At 37.1% G+C, this 24,673-nt stretch overlaps 1 protein-coding gene across 1 annotated transcript in view; it reads left to right on the forward strand.

The window, feature by feature from the left end:
- Positions 1-24,170, forward strand: part of LOC103024614 (E3 ubiquitin-protein ligase rnf213-alpha-like) — an 87,853-nt gene extending 63,683 nt beyond the window's left edge. The window contains exons 24-47 of the mRNA XM_049470847.1: positions 4,487-4,654; positions 7,947-8,098; positions 8,516-8,603; positions 10,108-10,213; positions 10,323-10,503; positions 10,582-10,778; positions 13,497-13,607; positions 14,042-14,143; positions 14,618-14,830; positions 14,977-15,049; positions 15,911-15,945; positions 16,064-16,158; positions 17,662-17,815; positions 18,011-18,176; positions 18,712-18,803; positions 19,656-19,898; positions 19,999-20,137; positions 21,284-21,361; positions 21,480-21,636; positions 21,783-21,981; positions 22,411-22,482; positions 22,805-23,002; positions 23,101-23,190; positions 23,963-24,170. Coding sequence (XP_049326804.1) covers positions 4,487-4,654; positions 7,947-8,098; positions 8,516-8,603; positions 10,108-10,213; positions 10,323-10,503; positions 10,582-10,778; positions 13,497-13,607; positions 14,042-14,143; positions 14,618-14,830; positions 14,977-15,049; positions 15,911-15,945; positions 16,064-16,158; positions 17,662-17,815; positions 18,011-18,176; positions 18,712-18,803; positions 19,656-19,898; positions 19,999-20,137; positions 21,284-21,361; positions 21,480-21,636; positions 21,783-21,981; positions 22,411-22,482; positions 22,805-23,002; positions 23,101-23,190; positions 23,963-24,136 — 3,283 coding nt within the window. The 3' untranslated portion in view covers positions 24,137-24,170. The remainder of the gene's footprint in view (positions 1-4,486; positions 4,655-7,946; positions 8,099-8,515; positions 8,604-10,107; positions 10,214-10,322; positions 10,504-10,581; positions 10,779-13,496; positions 13,608-14,041; positions 14,144-14,617; positions 14,831-14,976; positions 15,050-15,910; positions 15,946-16,063; positions 16,159-17,661; positions 17,816-18,010; positions 18,177-18,711; positions 18,804-19,655; positions 19,899-19,998; positions 20,138-21,283; positions 21,362-21,479; positions 21,637-21,782; positions 21,982-22,410; positions 22,483-22,804; positions 23,003-23,100; positions 23,191-23,962) is intronic.
- The last annotated feature ends 503 nt before the right edge of the window (positions 24,171-24,673 follow it).

The following is a 24,673-nucleotide window of genomic DNA, read 5'->3' on the forward strand; positions in this document are numbered from 1 at the left end:
CCGACCCATAAACTGTCATTATGAGCCCGACCCATAAACTGTCATTATGAGCCCGACCCATAAACTGTCATTATGAGCCGACCCATAAACTGTCATTATGAGCCGACCCATAAACTGTCATCATGAGCCGACCCATAAACTGTCATCATGAGCCGACCCATAAACTGTCATTATGAGCCGACCCATAAACTGTCATTATGAGCCGACCCATAAACTGTCATTATGAGCCGACCCATAAACTGTCATCATGAGCCCGACCCATAAACTGTCATTATGAGCCGACCCATAAACTGTCATTATGAGCCGACCCATAAACTGTCATTATGAGCCCGACCCATAAACTGTCATTATGAGCCCGACCCATAAACTGTCATTATGAGCCGACCCATAAACTGTCATTATGAGCCGACCCATAAACTGTCATCATGAGCCCGACCCATAAACTGTCATTATGAGCCACCCATAAACTGTCATTATGAGCCGACCCATAAACTGTCATTATGAGCCACCCATAAACTGTCATTATGAGCCACCCATAAACTGTCATTATGAGCCCGACCCATAAACTGTCATTATGAGCCGACCCATAAACTGTCATTATGAGCCCGACCCATAAACTGTCATTATGAGCCACCCATAAACTGTCATTATGAGCCGACCCATAAACTGTCATTATGAGCCCGACCCATAAACTGTCATTATGAGCCCGACCCATAAACTGTCATTATGAGCCACCCATAAACTGTCATTATGAGCCGACCCATAAACTGTCATTATGAGCCCGACCCGTAAACTGTCATTATGAGCCCGACCCGTAAACTGTCATTATGAGCCCGACCCGTAAACTGTCATTATGAGCCGACCTATAAACTGTCATTATGAGCCGACCCATAAACTGTCATTATGAGCCCGACCCATAAACTGTCATTATGAGCCGACCCATAAACTGTCATCATGAGCCGACCCATAAACTGTCATCATGAGCCCGACCCATAAACTGTCATTATGAGCCGACCTATAAACTGTCATTATGAGCCGACCCATAAACTGTCATTATGAGCCCGACCCATAAACTGTCATTATGAGCCGACCCATAAACTGTCATCATGAGCCGACCCATAAACTGTCATTATGAGCCGACCCATAAACTGTCATTATGAGCCCGACCCATAAACTGTCATTATGAGCCCGACCCATAAACTGTCATTATGAGCCGACCCATAAACTGTCATTATGAGCCGACCCATAAACTGTCATCATGAGCCCGACCCATAAACTGTCATTATGAGCCGACCCATAAACTGTCATTATGAGCCCGACCCGTAAACTGTCATTATGAGCCCGACCCGTAAACTGTCATTATGAGCCCGACCCGTAAACTGTCATTATGAGCCGACCTATAAACTGTCATTATGAGCCCGACCCATAAACTGTCATTATGAGCTGACCCATAAACTGTCATCATGAGCCGACCCATAAACTGTCATCATGAGCCCGACCCATAAACTGTCATTATGAGCCGACCTATAAACTGTCATTATGAGCCGACCCATAAACTGTCATTATGAGCCCGACCCATAAACTGTCATTATGAGCCCGACCCATAAACTGTCATTATTACATTACATTACATTACATTACATTTGGCAGACGCTTTTGTCCAAAGCGACTTACAATAGTCAAGTACAATGTAAAATAAGTTTAAAGGTAAAACATCTTTGGATAGGGATAAAAGGAGGACAAAGGGGAGTAATAGGATAGAGGAGTGAAGGAGAGGAAGAAGGAAATGAGGTTAGAAGTAGTTAGTGTGTTAGAGGTGTTAAGAGAGTAAGTGCTCTTTGAAGAGCTCTGTCTTCAGGAGTTTCTTAAAGATAGCGAGAGATTCTCCTGATCTGGTAGTGGAAGGTAGTTTGTTCCACCATTGGGGAACTCTGTATGAGAACAGTCTGGATTGCTTTGTGTGAGTTTTTGGCAAAGCGAGGCGACGCTCACTGGAGGAGCGCAGCGGCCGGGAGGTAGCGTAAGCCTTCAGGAGCGAGTGCAGGTAGGAAGGAGCCTGTTCTGTCATCACCTTGTAGGCGATTGTAAGAGCTTTGAATTTGATGCGAGCATCAACTGGTAGCCAATGGAGCTCAATGAGCAGCGGGGTGACATGTGCCCGTTTTGGCTGGTTGAAGACCAGACGTGCTGCTGCGTTCTGGATCATCTGGAGTGGTTTTACTACACAGGCCGGGAGGCCAGTTAGCAGGGCATTGCAGTAGTCGAGGCGTGAGATGACGACCGCTTGCACCAGGAGTTGGGTGGCCTGTTGCGTCAAGAACGGTCTGATTTTTCGGATGTTATAGAGCGCAAAGCGGCAGGACCGAGCAACTGAGGCCACATGGTGCGTGAAGGAGAGTTGGTCATCAACCAGAACACCCAGGTTCCTAGCAACCTTTGTCGGTGAGAGAGAGAGAGAGTCGATACTTATAGAGAAGTTGTGTTGAAAAGATGGTTTTGCTGGTATAACCAGAAGTTCAGTCTTTGAGAGATTTAATTGAAGGTGATGCTCCTTCATCCATGAGGATATGTCAGAGAGACACTGCGATATCCGTGCAGAGATTGAGTGATCTTCAGGTGAGAACGACAGGTATAGCTGGGTGTCATCAGCAAAGCAATGGTAGGAAAATCCGTGTGAGCGGATAACCTGACCAAGAGAGGTGGTGTATATGGAGAAGAGAAGGGGTCCCAGTACCGAACCTTGGGGAACCCAAGTGGATAAGGAGCGGGCTGAGGACAGCTGTCCTTGCCACGACACCTTGAACGAGCGCCCAGTGAGAGGAGTGAACGAGGAGAAAGCAACGCCTTCGGTGGAGGGACACCGGGCAGTAGAGGATGCAGTAGGACTGCTACATTGTGCGTCAGTAAACTGGTTGCTGATGGCCGCCACTTTGCCAGTAAAGAATGAGGCAAGTGTTTCAGCCGTAAGGCATGTAGCCGGAGGAGGAGGCGGAGGGTTGAGTAGTGATTCAAAAGCATTGAAACAGTGACAACAATATTTAAAAAGTTTACTTGTTAACTTATTTGTTCATTCATTCATTTGCAGAGGTGGAAAGTAACTAAATTTTTAAAAATTTAAAAATTTACTCACATTACTGTAATTGAGTACGTTTTATGAGTAATTTGTAGTTTTTAAAATAGTTTTTAAATTAGGTAATTTTACTTTTACTCAAGTACATTTTGACACAAGTAATTTACTTTACTACTCCTTTAAAACTCCCAATTACTGAGTAAAAAAATTAAATGCTGGGTAAAAAGAAACAAATAGATTGAATAAAAAAAAAAGAGTTTTGTTCTCCATGGCAGGGCAGCTAAACTTTTCCCAGCAGTGTTTATCACGGTTAGCGGGAGAGACGCTGTGTAAATCAGCTGTGCTCGGGGGAACCGGTGTTCTGTGGAGTTATGCTACCCATGTGCTTCTTTACGGCACTGCGCATGCACTAACCAACATTTTTTTTTTGTTTTCATGTTTTTAATGATAATTCCTTAAGTTTTAACTGGGAACATTAAACAATCTGAACATTAAAAAAATATGTAAATAGCAGTTAAAGCATAGCAATGGCAAGTAAAAAAAAAGAACTGTAAAACTATAAAATTACGGTTTATAGTCACCTATATGACCATCAATTTTTAACAGTAAAGAAAAAAATGGATCATAGAAACCTATACCACTTGTTCTTGTTTTATGGGGTGGTCCAAATTATTCAATTTAATAATTATTTAATTTATGATTTGTACTTTTTTTACATCAAATAATTAAAAGTAACTATGTAACTTTTACTCAAAGTAAATTTTAAATTGAGTACTTTTTTACTTTTACTCGAGTAGATTTTTAGATGGGTACTTTTACTTGAGTAGAATTTTTGCATAGTAAAGGTACCTTCACTTAATTAAAAATTTTCAGTACTTTTTCTACCTCTGTTCATTTGTTAATTTATTTACTAATATAATTACATTTTTCTCATTAATTTGAAAGCTTCCCATGAAAATGGAAGCTCAAAGGTCTCCTTCCGCTAAAATCCTCTTTTTCTTGTTCTTTGTGAAATACACTTGGTCTCTGAGTTGTTTGTGATGCTGCACATGAAACTCTTCCTCATCCTCCATTGTCTGCAGCAGCTAGTAAAAGAAAATATTCAGAAAAACGAGTCGATCAGGAAAAGCACCGTGTCTACATCAACCCGTCAATTAGTATTCATTATATTTAGTATAAATACCACTGGTCTGTCTATAAAATTGTTGTGAAAAAAACTAAACAAATGTAAAGACGTTTCAGAATAAATGTACTTTTTCAGAAAAGTGAACAATTCTACTCCTTCCAAGCTGCAATTATGATGCTTATTCTAGAATATTGTTTTATTGCTGTTGCATAATTTTATTTACTGATGATTTTATTAACTTTCAACTGTTTTTCAGATACAGTAAAAAAATATTTGGATTTTGTTTGCAGGGTTGTATGCCTGTACTGTGATAAAGATTTCACAGAGGACGACACAGCAGAACTACAGTGTGGACACATGTTCCATATGTCCTGCTTAAAGGCCAACAATGACACTCACTGCAAGAAGTGCAAAAAGGAAATAAAGCATGACCACAAACCATGTGGAGCTGTGGATAAGTATGAAAACTTTACAGTGTTTCTGTTTTTGCACTGTTCAGTGTTCATCTTTTAAACTGTCAAATTTAAGCACTTTCAGTATCTATTTTTGAGCTTTTCCCTATATACCATTATATATACTCTTTAACCAGCTATACATTCCTATACACCATCAGTGTTGGGCATGTTACTTTGAAAAAGTAATTAGTTATAGTTACTCGTTACTTCTCCAAAAAAGTAACTGAGTTACTAACGGAGTTACTCCACTATAAAAGTAACTAGTTACCAGTAAAAGTAACTATTGTGTTACTTTTGTTATTCGCCCGTCAAAAAAAAAGGAAATCAATTATGTATTTACTATTATTATTAGAAAAATAACAAACGAAAATAAACCCAAAATGTTGACAAAAATATAATCTAACGAATTAAAAAAAAAAAAAAATACTAAATTCTCCACACAACCAAAGAAAATGACTAAAATTGGTAATACTGAAAAAAAACGAAAAAAAAAAAAGGAAAAACGCGTCTGGGGATGAAATTAAACAAACCAAACCACACTCAAAGGAAATATGTATTGTGGTAGGCCCCTGGGGTTAGGGGCGTGACCACTGTGACCCGGAAGGAGGAAGCACACAGAGAACAAATACACGGGGAGTAAATGCACTCAAATCATACCTTTATTCGGCTTGAAAATGCCCTCCACCACACCCAAAACAAACTTAAAACATAACTCAGCCCAATTGGGGCTCTAGAGTCTGTAGAATTAACTTTAGTTTAGTTTTAAAGATCTGTGCAGCCTCAGCCCTCAGCTCCCCAGTCAAGAGTCCTCTCCCTTGAGTGAGCAGAGGCTGAGTTTTTATACCTGTCCCAGCTGGCTGCTTAATCAGTCCTCATGAGGGCCAGCTGGGACACATAGGGCTGTGCGCTCTGGCGTGGGGCGGACCCCCAACTCCCCCGCCTCCTCACGCCACAGTATATATAAACAAAACAAAATAATGGACAAAAACAACAATCTAATGACCGTTAAAATGGTATTAGATAACAATTTAACAGCTGGATCAAACAGCTTCACCAAAAGAGATTAGAGGTTAGATCGGGCTCAAAAAATCGGACCCAACCCAACCCGAACCATGAACTGTCATTATGAGTCCGAGCCCGACCCGCCCCGCCCCATAAACTGCCTGTTTTCGGGCTGATTGAATGAGCAAAATCAGAATTATGTTAATTAACACTGTAACACAGAAGCATAGAACTCTTCTTTAATTAAAATGATTTTTAAGAACAGCTACACACAGTGCTGCAAGTCAAACCCATATTTTCATATTTTGCGGCTAGCGCGAGCGCTTTACACAAGAACTAACGCCACGGACCACGAGGTGCCGCGCGCTGCCGCTGCTGTGCCGAATCCGACTCCGCTTCACAAACAGAATCGGCACAACACCGCCTGCTGTACAACTCCGCTGTACAACAGCGCCTATAAATAAATTAAACACGAAAATGAGGGTATTCTATCAGTAATTTCAGTTTGTTTCTGTTAGTTTTATAAACACACAATACAGTTCGAGATAGTTATGTTTTTTCCTTTTAATTACCTTTTTTCTTATTAGATTCAGTTAACACAATTTTTTTTTCACTTTCAGTTTTTGCTATTTCGTTCGCTTTAGTGAACAATAATAATTGGTTACTTAGCAACATTGTGATTATCACACCAGAGCTTTATATAAAATAAAAATAGGAGCCCGATTTTGGGTCGGTCCTCGGGTCAGGTCAGGTTCGGGCAGAAAATCTAAGCTCTAAAAGAGAAAGCAGCAGCACCACAAAAACCGGAGCAGCTAAAAAGAGCTTTACGTCCTTAAATCGGAACTTGGCCTGTCCACGGCAATCACTGAATTGATTAGAGCAGCAAATCGTCACAATTGTGCCTCACAATTAACCAGGGTACAGCGAAGTAAAAAAAAAAAAAAGTTAATTGAGCGGCTAAAGTAACGTGCAGTAACGGGGTGTCGGAAATGTTAGTAACGCCGTTAATTTTAACGACTTTACTCCCAACACTGTACACCATTATATATACTCCTTAACCAGCTATACATTCATATACACCATTATATACACTCCTTAACCAGCTATACATTCCTGTACACCATTATATACACTCCTTAACCAGCTATACATTCCTGTACACCATTATATATACTCCATAACCAGTTATACATTCATATATACCATTATATACACTCCTTAACCAGCTATACATTCCTGTACACCATTATATACACTCCTTAACTAGCTATAAATTCTTGTAACCCATTATATACACTCCTTAACCAGCTATACATTCCTATACACCATTATATACACTCCTTAACCAGCTATACATTCCTATACGTCTTTCTACATACTCATTTAACACTCATGTTGTTTATGCCTATATTTGGTGTAGTTTGTTAATTAATTGGACCAGCTGGGCTCTAATATGCTGTAAAAGGATTCTTTGTAAAAAGTGTTTGGCGATTTTACACAAAATCGAGTACACTCGTGTTCTGTGCTGTGAGGTCAATTAAGTGCATTGCAGCATTAGCTTATAGCTAGCATTACTCTAATTGCGACTCTTAAACGATCTTGTAATTTAGAGGATTGAGTGTTGTTCAGGTGAAAACTGTGCACAGAATAAAACATTCTGAACTTATTTATTTACCACAGAATTCATTCTTCTAAATTCATTTATTAATTTTGCCCATTTAGAAATATGGAACTCCAAATATGGGCATAAACAACATGGGATTGAGTACAAAATGATGTCAGGACTGCAGTGGTGTGTGGGTTTGGAACTGAGCTCAGGGAGGAGGGAAGAAAAAAATGAGAAAAACAAATCTGTGGAGAAAAAACAACAAATTAATCAGATTTTATGTCATTGTAAATGCGAGAGATCTGGGCATTTTTCAGACCTCGAAACAAAAGATGTAGTACTCGGAATATATTCAGAGGCAGGACTGGATGTCCAGAACAGTCACAGCTACGTTAACACTGGTTTAATGTTCTGGTGAGGTGTCGCCCAGTCACTCTAATGAAAAAAAACACTGCTAGGTTTTAGAAAATAGCAAGAATTTCAATCACTATCACACACACACACACACAGCAGTTTTTATTTTAGGCTTTGGGACTTACTCCATCTAATAGGCAAACTATTTAGTCAGATAGCTGTTTGTTGTGAAAGACATACAATCTAAGCATTTGCAAGCACTTTATCCAAAATTATTATATGACCATGTTCTACTCTTTACTAATAAATAAACATTTTTGTTTCTTCCTCTAGAGAAACATTCCTGAAAGTGAACAGATTTAGGAGGAAATGCAACTCATTTTTTGTGGAATTCATGTGGAACTTTGTAAGCAGCAAAGACCAGCTGACTGACTCAGTATTGAACATGCTCATGGACTATATGAAGGGTATTCCATCTACTGAAGGTAATTAACACCACTAATATAAATTTATTTATCCAATCAAACACTGATTCTTTTATTCACATTTAAATATACCTTATTAAAAGCTTAAGAAAAGTTGGTGCACATTGTTTGATATTTGCACTGGTTATTTTAATGTTTTTTTTTTAGTTTCAAGTAAAATAAATTCACATTATGTGATAATAAATATTGTCTCCATTACCATATTTAATAAGCAATTAAAGCAATGAGCAAGTAAGCAAAAGAAACAGATACAGGACTACAGTCTGTCCTATTTAATCAGTGGAGCTGGAAAATGGATAATGAGTGTAGAAACAAGGTGGTCATAATATTATATTGATTAGGTTAAAGAAAAACTTGATTTATTTAAACTGATGATAGAAACTATTCTCATTACCATTTAATCCTGCATGTCCACAGGTACAGCTGAGCACTCTTCACTGCAGAACTGTATTAAACCAGACCACGTTCTGCAGTCCTACGTGCTGAAGATTCTACTGAAATGCGGGTACTGTTCTCATTTACTTACAAATTTCAGCAAATTATAACATTTTCTAAGTGAACAGAAGTAACAACCAGAAACTAGGGCTGGGTATCACCACTGATTTACAGAATCAATTCAATTCCAGTTCACAAGGTCCCAATATGATTCTGTTTCCAAGGCAATTAGATTTGATTCTATTAGATTTTCAGATAACTAACTGAATAAGGAAAACATCATCACTATTATTACAAAAATTTGTATTTACATAAGGAATTAACGCAACACAGTTACCCTAATATTTTTTTTATTACTCAACATGTAATTCACACACACTACCACACAATTCCAAAAAATGCTTTGAATTTATTATTAAAAATGGTTGCATTAATTTCCTTTACTTTTTTTTTTACTTCCGCCACATTTAAGGTGGAAATGAAAACAAAAAAAGGGTTAACTACTCTAGCAGGCTTTAGTAACTCTGAGTGAGGAATAAAACATGCTGCTAATGTTAGCTTAGCTTGTCTAAAACTACGACATGTTTTGGAACTACTGGTCTGAAACTGCTGGTCTGTAGCTGCAGCTGTCTTTTCATGGATGATGATGATGGTGATGATGGCCCACAGAAAAAAGGCTAAGATTAGAAGACTGTTTGAATCGAAAATCATTTTTTTAAACCCACCCCTAGCAGAAACTCAGGGCTCCAGACTAATGCCGTCTTGTCTTCACAAAGCCAATAAAAATAGCCCACGGGAAGAGAATGCTCTTTACTAATGCTTTTTGCATGAAAGCATAATGGATGCCCAAACTTGCTGTCTTTAAAATAAATGATTGTGGTTGGTGGATCACCTGTCTGTCAATAGACTACTGTGCACTGTTCAAACGTTAATTAAACCACTAGAAAAATGTTAGCTCATGGCTAACATTGCTCCTCAATAAAAGCACAATTGTCACAATTGTCCTATCTTACACCCTGCACAAGGTGCGTTGTGATACCCATTGCTTTCTTAAATCGTGCCAATAGTCTATTTTCACTCCTTCCATCTGCGTTGTTTAAATAGCAGCAGAGCTTCTGAATATATCTATACTGATGGGTGTGGTGGTCTGGAAATTAGGTGTGTTCAGGTACATTTCTGGCTTATTGCTGTGTTCACAACGGAAAACACAGGTCCACATATCTTAGTAACACAGACACACCACATGTTACGTCATGGCTTTTTTGCATTTCAAGCCACGCAAGGTGTACTTTTCCTGGCGTTATGATAGCAAAGACACACTGACACCCAAAATCAAGCTGCACGGTGTACAGGGAGCAGCTCACCTATAGATCACTAAAATAGTTCAGGGGAACTAAAACTCAAAGCACCATCCAAAAGCACAAGATTACTCACAGATTGAACTTTTTTGTACAACTTTTAAAGGGCAAAACCCTCCATTTAATATATATTTTTATTGTTCTTTATTAGACTTCTCTCATTTCAGTTTTTAATGCTTTTTTTTTTTACTCATCTGAAATTCTTTCCTTGGCTAGAATGGAAGAAACAGCCCCTCAGTTACAGAGATTCATTGAAGAAGTTGTGAAATCTAATGAGAGGAATTCTGATGAGTTGTACTTCATGGTGGTGCGCAGCATTAAGGTTCGTTTCTCACTTACACCAGTTCTAATGTTTTTTCCAAAAACTAATTACACTTTAACTGTGGATGTAGATTTTGTGATGTAATTATAATTATATTTTTTTTCTTCAGGATCACATCTATTTCTCAAGCCTAGGCTCAAGTCTCATCAAAAAGGCTAAAGAATGTCTCGATTCCTGTCTGTTTGTGAAATCTGATGAAGCTATAATTTCACATCAGCTTTACACACTTGCAAAATTAAGATTCGCCATCTCAGTCGCCGCTGACACCATCACAACTGCACTGTCTGAAGGTAATCATAATATCATATTAGTGTTGTTTGGTTGGAAACCCTAAATAATTTAATTTTATATAGTAATACATTTTGTAGAGCAACCAGCTGATCCTGAGGAGAGTGAATATCTTCTGCAAAGTGTGAAAGAGCTCATTCTGAAGAATGGAAATCCATGGATACAGATATTCCTGTTACGGAACTTGTGCAACTTGAATGGATTCAGCTTTATACATCAACTTGGGAGGAGTGAAAGGTTTCAGTGGACAATACCAACTGAAGTCTTGGAAGAACAGGTACACTCATTATAAAATACTACAAAGCATTAGAAAGAAACAGCCATTACCCAACAATTATATAAATAGTAGTACAATATATCCCAATGAATCAAACGTTTACAGTAAGGCAACCACTGTGATTCACCAAAGTGGTGTGTTAAAAAGGACAAAAATTGTAAATATGTTAAAATGTTACTGTAACACTTTTTAGTAATGTTGCAAGAATAGTTGAAAGAGAAAAATGATTTATTTTTACATCAAATATATATTTTTTTCTAAATAATATAATGGAGATTGTACATCTTTTCATATATAAGCTGCAGAGTGAATCTCAGTAGATTTGCTTCTGTTGTAATCTTGAATCGCTCATATATTTAAAGAATTTTCAGATTTTTTCTTTTTTAAATATCACCCAGCACTAATGTATATACAGTACAGACCAAAAGTTTGGTCACACCTTCTCATTGAACACGTTTTCTTTATTTTCATGACTATTTACATTGTAGATTCTCACTGAAGCATCAAAACTATGAATGGACAAATGTGGAGTTTTATCTACTTAACAAAAAAAGGTGAAATAACTAAAAACATGTTTTATATTCTAGTTTCTTCAAAATAGCCACCCTTTGCTCTGATTACTGCTTTGCACACTCTTGGCATCATTCTCTCAATGAGCTTCAAGAGGTGGTTACCTGAAAATGTTTTTCCTACAGTCTTGAAGGAAGGAGTTCCCAGAGGTGTTTAGCACTTGTTGGCTCTTTGCCTTCTTCACTCTGTGCTCCAGCTCACCCCAAACCATCTGGATTGGGTTCAGGTCTGGTGACTGTGGAGGACAGCGCATCTGCTGCAGCGCTCCATCACTCTCCTGATTGGTCAAATAACCCTTACACAGCTGGAGATGTGTTTGGGGTCGTTGTTCTGTTGAAAAGTAAATGATCGTCCAACTAAACGCAGAGCAGATGGGATGGCATGTTGCTGCAGGATGCTGTGGTAGTTTTCAGTTTTTAAAGGTCACCTTCCGCGAAAATCCGATTTTTCTTGTTTTTTGTGGAATACAGTAGGTCTCTCCGAGTTGAATGTGTACACCTGCACATTAAACTGTTTTGCAGCCCCCATTGTCTGCAGGAGCTAAGCAAAGAACTCCCCCCTCCCCCCCTCCGAAAAACGGGTGAATTTTGAATTATCTTTCTGCCTACGTAGGCAGAAACTCACAGACCAGCCCACCTTGGCTCGAGAAACTCCCAGAGGCGGAGCTGAAGCGACGCAACATCACCGCTCATCAGTTAGGAGGTGGGAGGCAGTGAGCGGCAGAGCGGTGGAGGGGCGTGGCAGTGCTCCTAGCCAATCAGAGGAGAGATATTTGCATGCTGTTTGCATGTATGAATATTCATGAGCAAAGCTGGAATCCGGTCATTTTGGACACACCCCTAAAACAGTCCATTAAAAAAGAGCTATACAGAGACACCTGAGCACTTTTTTTTTTACAAAAACGGCTCACATGTCATTCATTCATACTAGAGACCACAACTAGACATTTTAAAATGAAAGAAAAAACGACGGAAGGTGACCTTTAATGAATCCCCAACAGTGTCACCAGCAAAACACCCCCACACACTCCATCACATCTCCTCCTCCACCATGCTTCACAGTGGGAACCAGGCATGTGGAATCCATCCGTTCACCTTTTATGTGTCTCACAAAGACACAGCGGAACCAAAGATCTCAAATTTGGACTCATTAGACCAAAGCACAGATTTCCACTAGTCTAATGTCCATTTCTTGTGTTTCTTGGCCCAAACAAATATCTTCTGCTTGTTGCATCTCCTGATCAGTGTTTTCCCAGCAGCTATTTGATCATGAAGGCCTGATTTGCGCATCAGTCTCCTCTCCTCTCTAGAGATGGGTCTGCTGCTAGAACTCTGTGTGGCATTCAACTGCTCTCTGATCTGAGCTGCTGGTAACTTGTGATTTCTGAGGCTGGTGACTCGGATTAACTTGTGACTCTTGGTCTTTCTTTCTTGGGTCGGTCCTCATGTTTGCCAGTTTCGTTGTAGCGCTTGATGGTTTTTGCGTCTCCACTTGGGGACAAATTTGAAGTTTTAGCAATTTTACGGACCGACTGACCTTCACTTCTTAAAGTAATGATGGCCACTCGTTTTTCTTTAGTTAGCTGATTGGTTCTTGCCATAATATGAAATTTAACAGTTGTCCAATAGGGCTGTCGGCTGTGTAGTAACCTGACTTCTGCACAACACAACTGATGGTCCCAACCCCATTAATAAAGCAAGAATTTCCCCTAACTAACCCTGATAAGGCTGAACTGAAAACCAGTTCAGGTGGCCACCTCTTGAAGCTCATTGAGAGAATGATGCCAAGAGTGTGTAAAGCAGTAATCAGAGCAAAGGGGGGCTATTTTGAAGAAACTAGAATATAAAACATGTTTTTAGTTATTTCACCTTTATTTTAAGTACAAAACTCCACATGTTGTTATTCATAGTTTTAATGCCTTCAGTAAGAATCTACAATAAATAGTAAATAGTCATGAAAATAAAGAAAATGCATTGAATGAGAAAGTGTGTCCAAACTTTTGGCCTGTACTGTATTAATATTAATAGGTTAATATTCATGTATAATTAGAAATGGAAAATGAGCCATAAACAGCACAAACTCTACTATTGTTTGATTGGTTGGGGTGAGGGGGTTTTGACTTTAACTTTTCTGAACTCAACCCACCAGAACATGCCGGCTGAGCAAGTGGATCATTTCCTCATCTATGGAGAAATGTATGGGAAGATTACATGTGAAGCTGTCAAAGCACTGGAGGACTCATCATATGACATTACCACGGTGCATTTTATATTTTCATACTTCATACTTTATTTATTTATTAGAAAGAAGGAAGTGTTGGATTGTAATTCTCCTCAAAGGAATTTAAAGGTTACCAGGAAAAACGTTTCTGTTAAAGGTGCGGCCACTGGTTGCAGGACCTCATTAACGGAATATTAGGTTGTTAAAGTGCCTGTAATGAAGACCGTTTTCATTACAGGCACGTTAACAGCCCAAAGTTATGTCAGTGAGGCCCTGCAACCAGCGGCCGCACCTTTTCTGAACACACACTCTGGTGGGCTGTTTCAACAGGACAATGCCTGTCCACACACTGCTGCTGTCCTAAGAGCTTACCAACAGAAGAGTAACCTAAAACAGAGACAGGAATTTCATGGCACTTGTTATCGTTTGTTTCTAGATCTGTTATTTATTTTATTATGCTCTTATTCATACAGGCGTTTGATGAAACCTCTGCAGCTTTTCGGGTGTGTATGGCTTTAGCCGCAGTGAGGCAAACTACACTAAACAGATCTTCAAGAGATAATGAAGGATCCCTGGTGAGATTTGAAACAATTGCAATGATTAAAAAAAAAAAAGAAAAATCCAAAAACTGATTACAGCTTACTGCTAAGCTTGGGGGACAAGCTTACGAGGAAAACCTTCATTTTCAATGCTTTCCACACATTCATAGGCTGCAATGATTGAACACACAGCTCTGTGTATTAAATAAAAAATAGTTTTGGACTTTACAATGTTGTTTTCATTTCAAGTAATCATAAACTGAACTTGTACAACTTCCACTTGTATTAATACAACTTGTACAACTTCAACCATGTATTGTACTTCATTGTATATCCAAATATAGGCATTCTATATACAATTAAGTAACTTAAATTCATTATGATTAACAATATCCTCATGTACATGCTGTATCTATAACCATGTTTCATTGTACTGTACAACCCAGTATCAGTATAATGACAATAAAGTTGAATTAAACTGAATATGTCTCATTCTGCATCTCTTTTCAGATGGAAAGGATGAAGACAATGTCGACCACAGACTGCAAGTGGAGTGAACTGGTTACACTGTGTGAAAAAGTGCTGGATCAGGATCAGTTGGCAGAAGTTGCCCCTGCTGGTCTGTCTCAGATTATTTTCCACACGGCACTGATCGCAAAACTGTCCACAGCACCAGAAATGGAGCTGCTTAAGACCCTGTGCTTCAGTCCAGGAAATGCCAAGGTACACCCTTTAAAACTGGTGTTATGCATGCATGCTTTTATTTTTTATATTTCATATGTTGTTTCTTTATAGTCCATTGATTTTTTTATAATGAATGAAAAATATATTGTTATAAACACGTATGTTACCGATTTTTCTGTTCACAGGATTACTTTTTCCCGACTATGCCGAGTTCCATAAATGAAATAAACGACTGGGCTGATAACGTAAAAATATGGGGTCAGTTTTCAGAATACATTTCTAATAACATAGGAAACATTTACAACCAGCTTTATTTAAATTTAAACAAGTTTTGGAAACATTGGTGAAATTACATATTTGTTGATGATTATTAACAAAAATATTTTAATCATTGCTATGCCCCAAACAGTATGTTGCCCAAAAATGAGGAGCTGTGTAAAACAGTGTTGTAATTTTGTTTCTGATTTGTTTGTCTCTTTGCCCCAAACATTATGGTGAGCACTCAGGGACACGATGCGACACACTGGAAAATGTTTACAATGTGCATCACAGGAACATGTACTGTTACTATAAATTTCATGCAGTTATATTGTTTGAACAACAGAGGACAGAATTCCAGCCGGAGAACCAGTTGGCGTAAGCAAAGGGCGAAGGACATCATTTTAGGCAGATCACACAACTGCTTTTTTAAGCCAGTCAACAGTCAGACTTCGCTGTTGAACATTTTTGTTGCTTGAAGCTTAAAACAGTACCTTAAATACTTAATAATAAAAAGCATGTCTACAAATACATATACATGGAGCATTTATCTAAGATGCATTTGGCATTGCTTATACAGTTGTTTATACAATAAAAAAAAGTTGTATCCAAATGTGTTTTAATTATCAGGAAAAAATTGTGAATCCAAAACTCGTGAATTGAATCAAATTGTGAGTAGAGTGCATCATCATAATTGTCAGTTGATGGTGCTTGCTATATTTTTAGTATTTTTACTTGTACAACCAGTTGCTGCATTTTATTTCTGTTTTTCTATACATCTTATCTAATGTAAATTTACTGTGATTCACATATATGTAAAGATCTCTTAGCAAAAATGTTAACGAAACCATTTCTCTTTAGAGTGTAACTGTGGTGAGCCTGTTTTCATTGGCGAAGTGAGTTTATCAGTTTATTATCCGTTTAATATTCATCTGCATATTTCTTTGTTTGTACTGAATATTTTAATAAAGCTCTACTATTATGTTGTCTGCTAATCATTCTGTTTTAACACAGTGTGGATGGCCAAATATGAAAGGGAAGTGCCTTAACTGTCAGAGTGAAGTTGGTGGAGAGAACCACAATGCAGTAGATGGTTTCAAAGAATTTGAGTGAGTAATATGCATCTATACAGCACTGTTTTTTAAAAACACTACAGGAAATCACATCCTATAGTATCTTCTGTTCAATTCTGATATACAGTGCCCTCCAAAAGTATTGGAACTGTGAGGCCAATCCCTTTATTTCTGCTGTAGACTGAAAATACTTGAGTTTGTCATTAAAAATAGATAGCACCTTCTGTCTGAACCCACCCATTTTCTTGTGAGCGAATGTATTGCAACATTAACTGCCTTAAGCCGGTGACATCACTAAACATTTACATTCCTCTTTTATGATGCATTTACAGGCTTTCACTGCAGCCTCTTTCAGTTGCTGTTTGTTTTAGGGGGTTAGTTTTTTCAGTCCCCTCTTTAGCAGGTAAAATGGACGCTGTATACGGTTTAGATCTGCAGATTAGGTCTGGAGATTTCCTCTGATGATCTCCTTTGTAGTTTTGTCAGTGTGTTTTTGGTCATCTTGCTGCATGAAGAAGTATCTCCCAATCAGTTATGCTGCCATCATGACATCATCAGTGAAGATTAATAAGCCCAAGCCGGGACACTACCTCCACTGTGTTTCACAGACGAGCATTTTGTTTGGGATCATGAGAAGATCCTTTCTTTGCCATTCGTAAAGGTTCATCTTTATCTCATCAATCAATGAATCTTTGTCCCAGAATTTCTGAGGCTTCTATCTGTATTCTGTGCCATCAACTGCTGTGGTTTTCCTTGGTCTACCTGTTCAACAGCTGTTACGTAGCACACCAGTGACGACTTTCTTCTTTAGGAAAATTCCTAACGGTTGTTCTGGCCATGGCCAATATTTGTGCTTTAATGGTTCTGATTGATTTTCCATCTTCTCTCAGCTTCATAACTCCTTGTTTTTCACCCATAGACAGCGCTCTGGTTTTCATGTTGGTTCCTCCTCTCAGTCACATGTTCCAATACTTTTGCTCACAAAAAAATGGGTGGATTCAGAGAGAAAGTGCTATCTTCTGAACTGTGTATCAGATCCACAGCTGTTGCCACAGCTTTTGTGCCTGTACACACCAAAGTTGTAAAATTTTTTGGTACATCACATCTTTGGTGGTCTGGGAAAAATGAAACCTGATGGTCTCTTATAATTATTCTACCGTGTCTGATGGCAGAATGTTATGCATAATTTATTAGTGTATGTTTGGGAGAGGGATCTTTTTTATTACATTTGATGATAATAAATAGAACACTTACAAGAAAATATTTACCAGGTGTACCTCTCAAAATTCAAAAGCAAAATTGTACAATTATTTAATATATAGTATGTTAACCTCCCTCTGATACTGATGTGGCGAGAGATTTTCAATTTTCTACATAGTTTTAAAGTTCTTTATTCTGGTGTTCATTAACAAGAAAGTGACTGATAATAAGCACATACTAGATTAATATATAAAAACGCTAAATCTGTTATATGTTCTCAAACAATTGCTTCAGTATTTACAATATACTGATCAATTTATTCATACATGGTGCTTACAGAAACACAGATAAAAGTGGAAGGGGTCACAGCCTTGGTGACCCGAACAGCCGGAGGGAACAACATGGGGAGAGGAATCTTTACGGGGCAAATCTCTGCCTGGTCAGAGCAATCCTTCACTCATCCATGCTCTGGGGCACCACTGAACAACCTGAGGTATGGAAATAGAGAATAAATTCTCAGGAATTAAGAGCAATGGAAATGTGTACAGGTTTTACACACAACACTGTCTTATTTTAAATGATTAAAACACACCTGAAAACTATGTTTAGTAGAACTAGTATGTGTATTTTTATTAGTGTTTTAGTTTATGATATTAATGTTTGTATTATTAAATTACTCCTTGTCTAGGAGATCCAGAATGTCATTCAAACTCGACCTGATGATGTCAGGAGACACCTCTTGGGTCATCTTCAAAAGGACATTGAACTGCTTGGAAAAGTCATTGGAAAGAACACTGAAGACGCCATAATTACAGTCCATCTGTTTTTAAAGTTCATGTTGGAGAATGGCTCTGGTAACACATTCTGAGTTGTCTGTTAAATAGCTGGGGTTAATTGGGCTTTTACAGTCATTCATTAAAGTGATAGGAAATTGTTAATCTACCTCTTCATTTCCAGCAACGCATACATATTTAGTTTAGAATTGAACAGTATAGACTAGGGCTGTGCAATATATATTTACATACAAGATATAAAAAGAGACAATGGGCTGTAAATAAAATAACATTGCTGTTCCCGTAAATGAGCTGCTGGAGCTCCTTCACAGCGTCAACCAGCAGCTCAGTTTCCTCTGCTTTAAGAGAAGCATTTGTTGGACACGTCCAGGTAGCTGCACCGTTACAATAGCAATCCACCAAAGTCAGAGCTCACCTGACCCTTAAAGTGAATGACTACTGGCACACTTATTGGTTTATTTCACTTTACGCCCAAAATTAACCACACCCATGATTAATGAAGAGGATTAGTTCATGCCTTTTGCGTGTTTCGAGCCGCACAAGGCTTATTTTAGAATGTTGTTGATGCTAATAATCTTTCGTGCTGTGCTGGCAGAACCGAACAGCAGGATTCAGATGATGGACACTGGGAAGAAAAGGCAAGAGTGGGAGGATTCCATTGAAAAAAGACTGAAGGATTTCTTTAAGGTATTAAAAACAAAATGTTCATGTTTATATGAGATATTGAACTAATATTTTCCTTTCACTCATTTATAGGATCAGTTTATTAAGTAAATACACTACTGCTCAAATGTTTTAGAACACCCTTAGTTTTTTTCCCCCATTTATTTTTGGCATTCCAGGTGAATAACTTAAAATTTGAACTTAGTGGACTACCAGGATTTTTCCTACAAGCAGCTCCTCTTCTCTGGTCTCGATTGCTAAGCCTAAATGCAATAGCACACCCCTTCATTACCATACGAAGGACGAAATACAGAAATAAGTTAAAGAAAAAAAAAAGATTAAACAAATAAACTGAACAAAAGTTAAAAACGTGTATCAGGAAAGTGTTGAAAACGAATATTGGTATTAACACAAATAGTAAATAATAAAGAAATAATTTGATAGAGGAATATATAAATGCAGAAATTAAAATAATAAAGTTTATGAAAATACAAATCTATTAATTTTTATTGTATCTATTTATACACTGAATGTATTCATGTATTATTCTTTTTTCACTCCCGCTTTTATGTTAATATAATATTCATTAAAATGGTTAACATATTTAACACCTTTTTAATACTCAAATAACAATCATGATCTACGAAATGACTTCAGCTGTTCTTAAATACAGGTATTCTTGGCATGGACCAATATTGCAAAATAATCAATATTATTTATTTATTTGTAAGTGATCATAATGTTTTGGCTTCTCTGTGTATGTATATATCCCCTATGATCTGTGGGGGAATACTGTGCTCTGTTTCATTATTTTAATTGGTGTATTATATTAAAATGCTGTGAGTGATTGTTGTTTTTACCTCCTTATCTTTAAAGAATTTTGAGACAGAGTTATCCAGTGTGCAGAGCAACATTCTGGAATCGGGTGGAATGAACACTTTAGCACAGATTATCTACAGTAAAGAGCCTCAGCTGAAGAATCTTCCAACCACTGGAGTGTTTAACCGCCCGCTGCTGTGGAGTTTCGAGCAGAGAATGACCATTCAGCACCTGACTCACTTAATCGAGCAGAACGATGGAAGGAAAAATGTTCCTGTTCTCTCAGAACTCCTCAAAGAAGTATGAATCTTTTATTTTTAATACTTAAGACACATTTATTCAGTAAAAAAGTTTAGCATTTTTTTTTTATCTCTAATCTGAGTGTTTCTTTCCTTCACAGCATTTCCACATTCCATACATCAGATATCTGCCTCAGGTTCTGAGTCTTCAGCAGAAACTGATGTGTCAGTTTGAAAATGTGGATCCTCAGTGTTACAAGGATGTGTCCATAAACACATTTATGAGGGAGAATGTAGAAGGTGAGCTGAAAAAGATCAACTGTATAGCCCATGACTATTTCTAAAAGTATAAATAAGAACAATTAAAACTATTAAAAATAAATAAAAACATCAAGCAAAGACTAAAATTAGAGTCATACAGTGGCTTGCAAAAGTATTCATACCCCTTGAACTTTTTCACATTTTGTCACCTTACAACCCCAAACTTAAAATTATTTTATAGAGATTTTAAGTGATAAACCAACACAAAGTAGGACATAATTGTAAAGAAATTAAACATTGTTTTTAAAGGTTTTATAAAATAAAAATCTTGGTTTGTCACCTAAAATCTCATTAAAGTTTGTGGTTGTAAGGTGACAAAATGTGGGGTATATATATTTTAAAAGATAATTTCCTTTCACTCATTTATAGGATATGTTTATTAAAGTAAGTACACTACTGGTCAAAGGTTTTAGAACACCCACAGTATTTTCTTCCTGTATTTTGGACCTCCAATAAATGAAGCTATACTATAATAGAGTTTAAACAGTGCACTTTAAAAACGTATTACCAATGAAGTAAACATATTCACTGCGTAATACATTACTCAGTTTCTTTACTACAAATCACAGTTACTAATCATGAATTACACAAAATGCTGCTGGAACCTGTCAAGAGTCAGCGAGTAATCCAGCTGTGCAGAGCTGCTCAGAAAAATCCAACTAAAAAAAAATCCAACTAAAGCATATATCAGCCTTCCAGTGCATGTGTAGTAGAAGGCGAGAGGGGCGGGTCAGATCAGAGCTAATGACCTGTTTAATGAGTCGGTTCAGAGTCTGCTTACACTCTGCCTCAAAGTGCAACAGATTTTATGGTTACTTATCGAATATAATCAGATTTAAAGTTTAAATGTCCTTTATTGTGTTTTGTAATTGTTTTGTAGTTGTGTTTACATTTAGGCTATTATACCATGGTTTAAAAAGGGATGAAACGGGTATTCAGTATTCAGCCTTTGGTCAAATGTTCATTTGGTTGGTTTTGGACAAATTTTATTTTTGGTTCATCACTAGACTCAGTATATTCAAATAAACACAAAAAACAAATAAATGAAACAAAGGTCTCTGTTACACTTTTGGGTTTATTTACAATATTATTTTTCAGCATTTTAAACCAAATTTCTGTTCCCAGGGGAAGATGCTAAACAGGCTTTCACTGAAAATGCTGCAGCTATGAAGGAGATATGGGGACATTTAAAGAAAATTAAATGTAAGGTTTTAAATATTTAATCATTTCTAATAACAGAAATTTCAGAGGAGTTTTATGCCAGCAGTTAATCTGTAGTTGAAAACTATTTGTTAAAGAACAATTATATGTTTTGTTGTAGACCCCAAGTTACCACAGGAACTTGTGGATAAAGATGTGACGGATTTAATGATTCTGGACTTATTACCAACGGAGAAATCTGTTGCTCAGATTATAACTGAGTACCTTGTGAGAACACAGAACGATTTCATAAACCTCACCAACCCAGGAGCAGACAGGTACATTTACAGTTACCTGATAATTACGTACAACTGCACTTCCTATTACTATTAAAAAATCAGTATTTTTATCCCACTTTTTATATGATTTCAGTATCTCATGGTTAAGTATTTGTTTTTTATTCTGTTTTTATTGTTGATTTAAGGTACATCAGTGCCAGTGAAGTCAAGCCTTCTCATGTTATTACTTGTATACCTGAGCATGATTTCCTGACTACTGCAATTTCAAACATCGACCACATAGTATTTGAGGACAGGCAAAAAAGTACAAACTACAACTTCAGAGCTGTAGAAAGACAGTTGGTTGACCGGTTCTTCATGGAGAAACCCACTATCAAGCTCTCTGTAAGTATTTCTGACCACTTTTTAAATTTACAGAAAAAAACATTAAAAGTGGAAAATGCTGAATTCAGTGAGATCTTAAGCATGGTATTGTAGTAAAACATCACATTTTCTTACTTTTGTTCAAAGACAACCACATGAAGTTAAAGCTGCTTATATTAAGTCCAACAAACAATTTAACAGACAAACTACAGCATCAGCAACTGCTCACTTACTCTAAACAGGAGTGTTAGCTTAGTATTACGACAATCACAGCTTTCTATTTAGAGTCTTTCAGTTTGAGGATTTGTTTCTCTAGTTCTCTGAGATTCTTGCTGCAGTGCTGTTTTAAGGTTTATCCACAGTTTTTTTGTGTTGATGGTCATGCTGCAAATTGTCAACTTGCCAAATCTTTAGATTTCATTAAATTTAATTTAATTTTTTGTGTTCCAGACACTTCCAGTGTATGATTACAAAACCGGAACAACTCTTCGTGCCTTCTTCAGCACAGTGAAAGACCAGCTGGTACAAAACAATTAATTATACACACATATCTGTTTATTTTCATTCGAACAAGTCTATATAAGAAGTATTGTAGAATAGATTTAAACTATTAAAAAAAAAAAAAAAAAAAAAAAAAAAATATATATATATATATATATATATACATATATTAATTGTTGCATCTATTTTAGCAACTAACAAGTTGATTGATATATTTAAATGTTTTATTTATATAACATGATAGTTATATGTAATTTTAAATCACCTTTAAAAGATCTTTATGATACTGTTAAAATTAACATGAAACATGAAAGCATTTTCTCTCTCCCTCTGTTTACTTTAGGAGCCCCTGAATACCAATGACAGAAACTGCATCATGAATGATTTCAGATTTCTGAACGAGATCTCTTCAGCTCTTTCAACCCTGAACATTGCTATTGGATTTATGAAGCTCTCATTTCCCCAACCAGACCAGTTTCTCATGACATATTTAAAGAAAGACCTGAAACTGGAGGACAAAGCGCAGAATTTAAGCTTACCGGTAGAATGATTTTTTTTTATTTTTATTGTAATTCAATGTTTCTGCATTTCTTAGATCGTCCCATTCCTGATTAAATAATAATATCAATTAATTTTCAGGTGCTGAGAACCAGCAAAGTAAAACACATTCAGTCTCTGTGGGAAGTTTTGTCTTTAAGACAATCATCGCTACTCATTGAGATGAATCAGGTATGTTACACTTTACCTGCAAAAGAGATGAACAATAAGAAATTGTAGATTTTTTTTTCAGACACTGTATTTTGTTTGAACATATTTAAACTGCTTTTTGAGATTCATTTCGGGAAATTTCAGTTACAACAAAAATTGTAGTTTGAATATGAAATGTTGTTATTATACAAAGAACATTTAAACTTCCATTATTAAAATATTATTAATTCATCGTCAATACCGCTTTATCTGTTAAGAGACACAGGGGGGAAGAAAGAGAAAGAGAAGGAGTCTGGAGGAATGTCAAAAGATTTAAAGTGTTTACCCTAAACTTGCATTTATGGCTCTTTAGCCAGGCTGAAGTCAGTAAATGTCATTTTGAAATTTAAAGCTGTTTGAAAAAGATTACCCCAAGGCTTTTAGATGGGGTTAAAGTTCCTTTTAGACCATAAAGTGGGGGGTAGTGTTTGTGCGTGTGTCCAAGTAGTGAAGGAAATCCCAGTTAATCCACTACAAAATCAACAGTTAACATTAGCTAGCTCTGTAAACAGAAGCTGTAAACGAAGTAAACAGACCTGCTAGCTCCTATAGCAAACGAGACAGTGTCGGGCCTGTGGGCGGTCTTGAACCGAGGGGGGGCAAGGCCATGAATTCACTGGTTTATATCAACATTTTACAACATCTCTCTGATCAACTCGTATTGCTTTAGCCCTAAAATGTTGCAATATTACTGTCCCAAGTCCAATTTCTGTTATATCAAACTTAAACGTTAAAAAAATCTCTCGTCTTTCAGAATCCATTCTTCATGATTGAGGATCAACGTTTTCATGAAGTTTTTACAGAAGAGCAAAAGAAGGAGAAGAAAGAAACTCTAGCTCATCTCACGAACATCGATGTCCTCATCACTGAGCTCCACTATGTGATCATGAACATCAAGTTCAAAGAAATCGGTCCAGACTGGCCGTAAGTGTTTAACTGAAATTGGTCTCAAAGTTTTTCTTAATTTCTCCATAACTGCATACACTGTTCATATCACTCATGTTTTATATAAACCCAACTGTGCCTCAAATGTCCATTTATGTACATTAGTTTGATTACATATTTTCCCTTTTCTAGAATCTATGACACCTTTAAAGCCTTTGTTGACTCCAACGAGATTGACACTAAGGCTGTGGAGTGTCTGGAGGATCTTCAGGACCTGAAGATGAGCCATGGCATTGCTCTGTGGAAACTAGCTGTGCAGATAAAGAAGGGTGTTAAAGGCACTCTCTCCAAGTGAATAAGGATATAAGGATATGAGTACAGTTATCCATTAGTAAATGTTCATTTTCTATGTACTCTACATTATTTTATATACTCTGATTTATTATGCGTATAGCTTGACAGTCAAATTATAAATTTTTAGTGCTTAAAACTTAAAAAATATATAATTTCCATAATCATGCATATCTTTGAAAAAAAAATGGCTGTCTGCATTTCCTACATGTGACAACAAAGGCTTCAT

This window comes from Astyanax mexicanus, chromosome 22 (genome assembly GCF_023375975.1).
Source record: "Astyanax mexicanus isolate ESR-SI-001 chromosome 22, AstMex3_surface, whole genome shotgun sequence".
In the NCBI taxonomy this organism is placed as follows: domain Eukaryota; kingdom Metazoa; phylum Chordata; class Actinopteri; order Characiformes; family Acestrorhamphidae; genus Astyanax; species Astyanax mexicanus.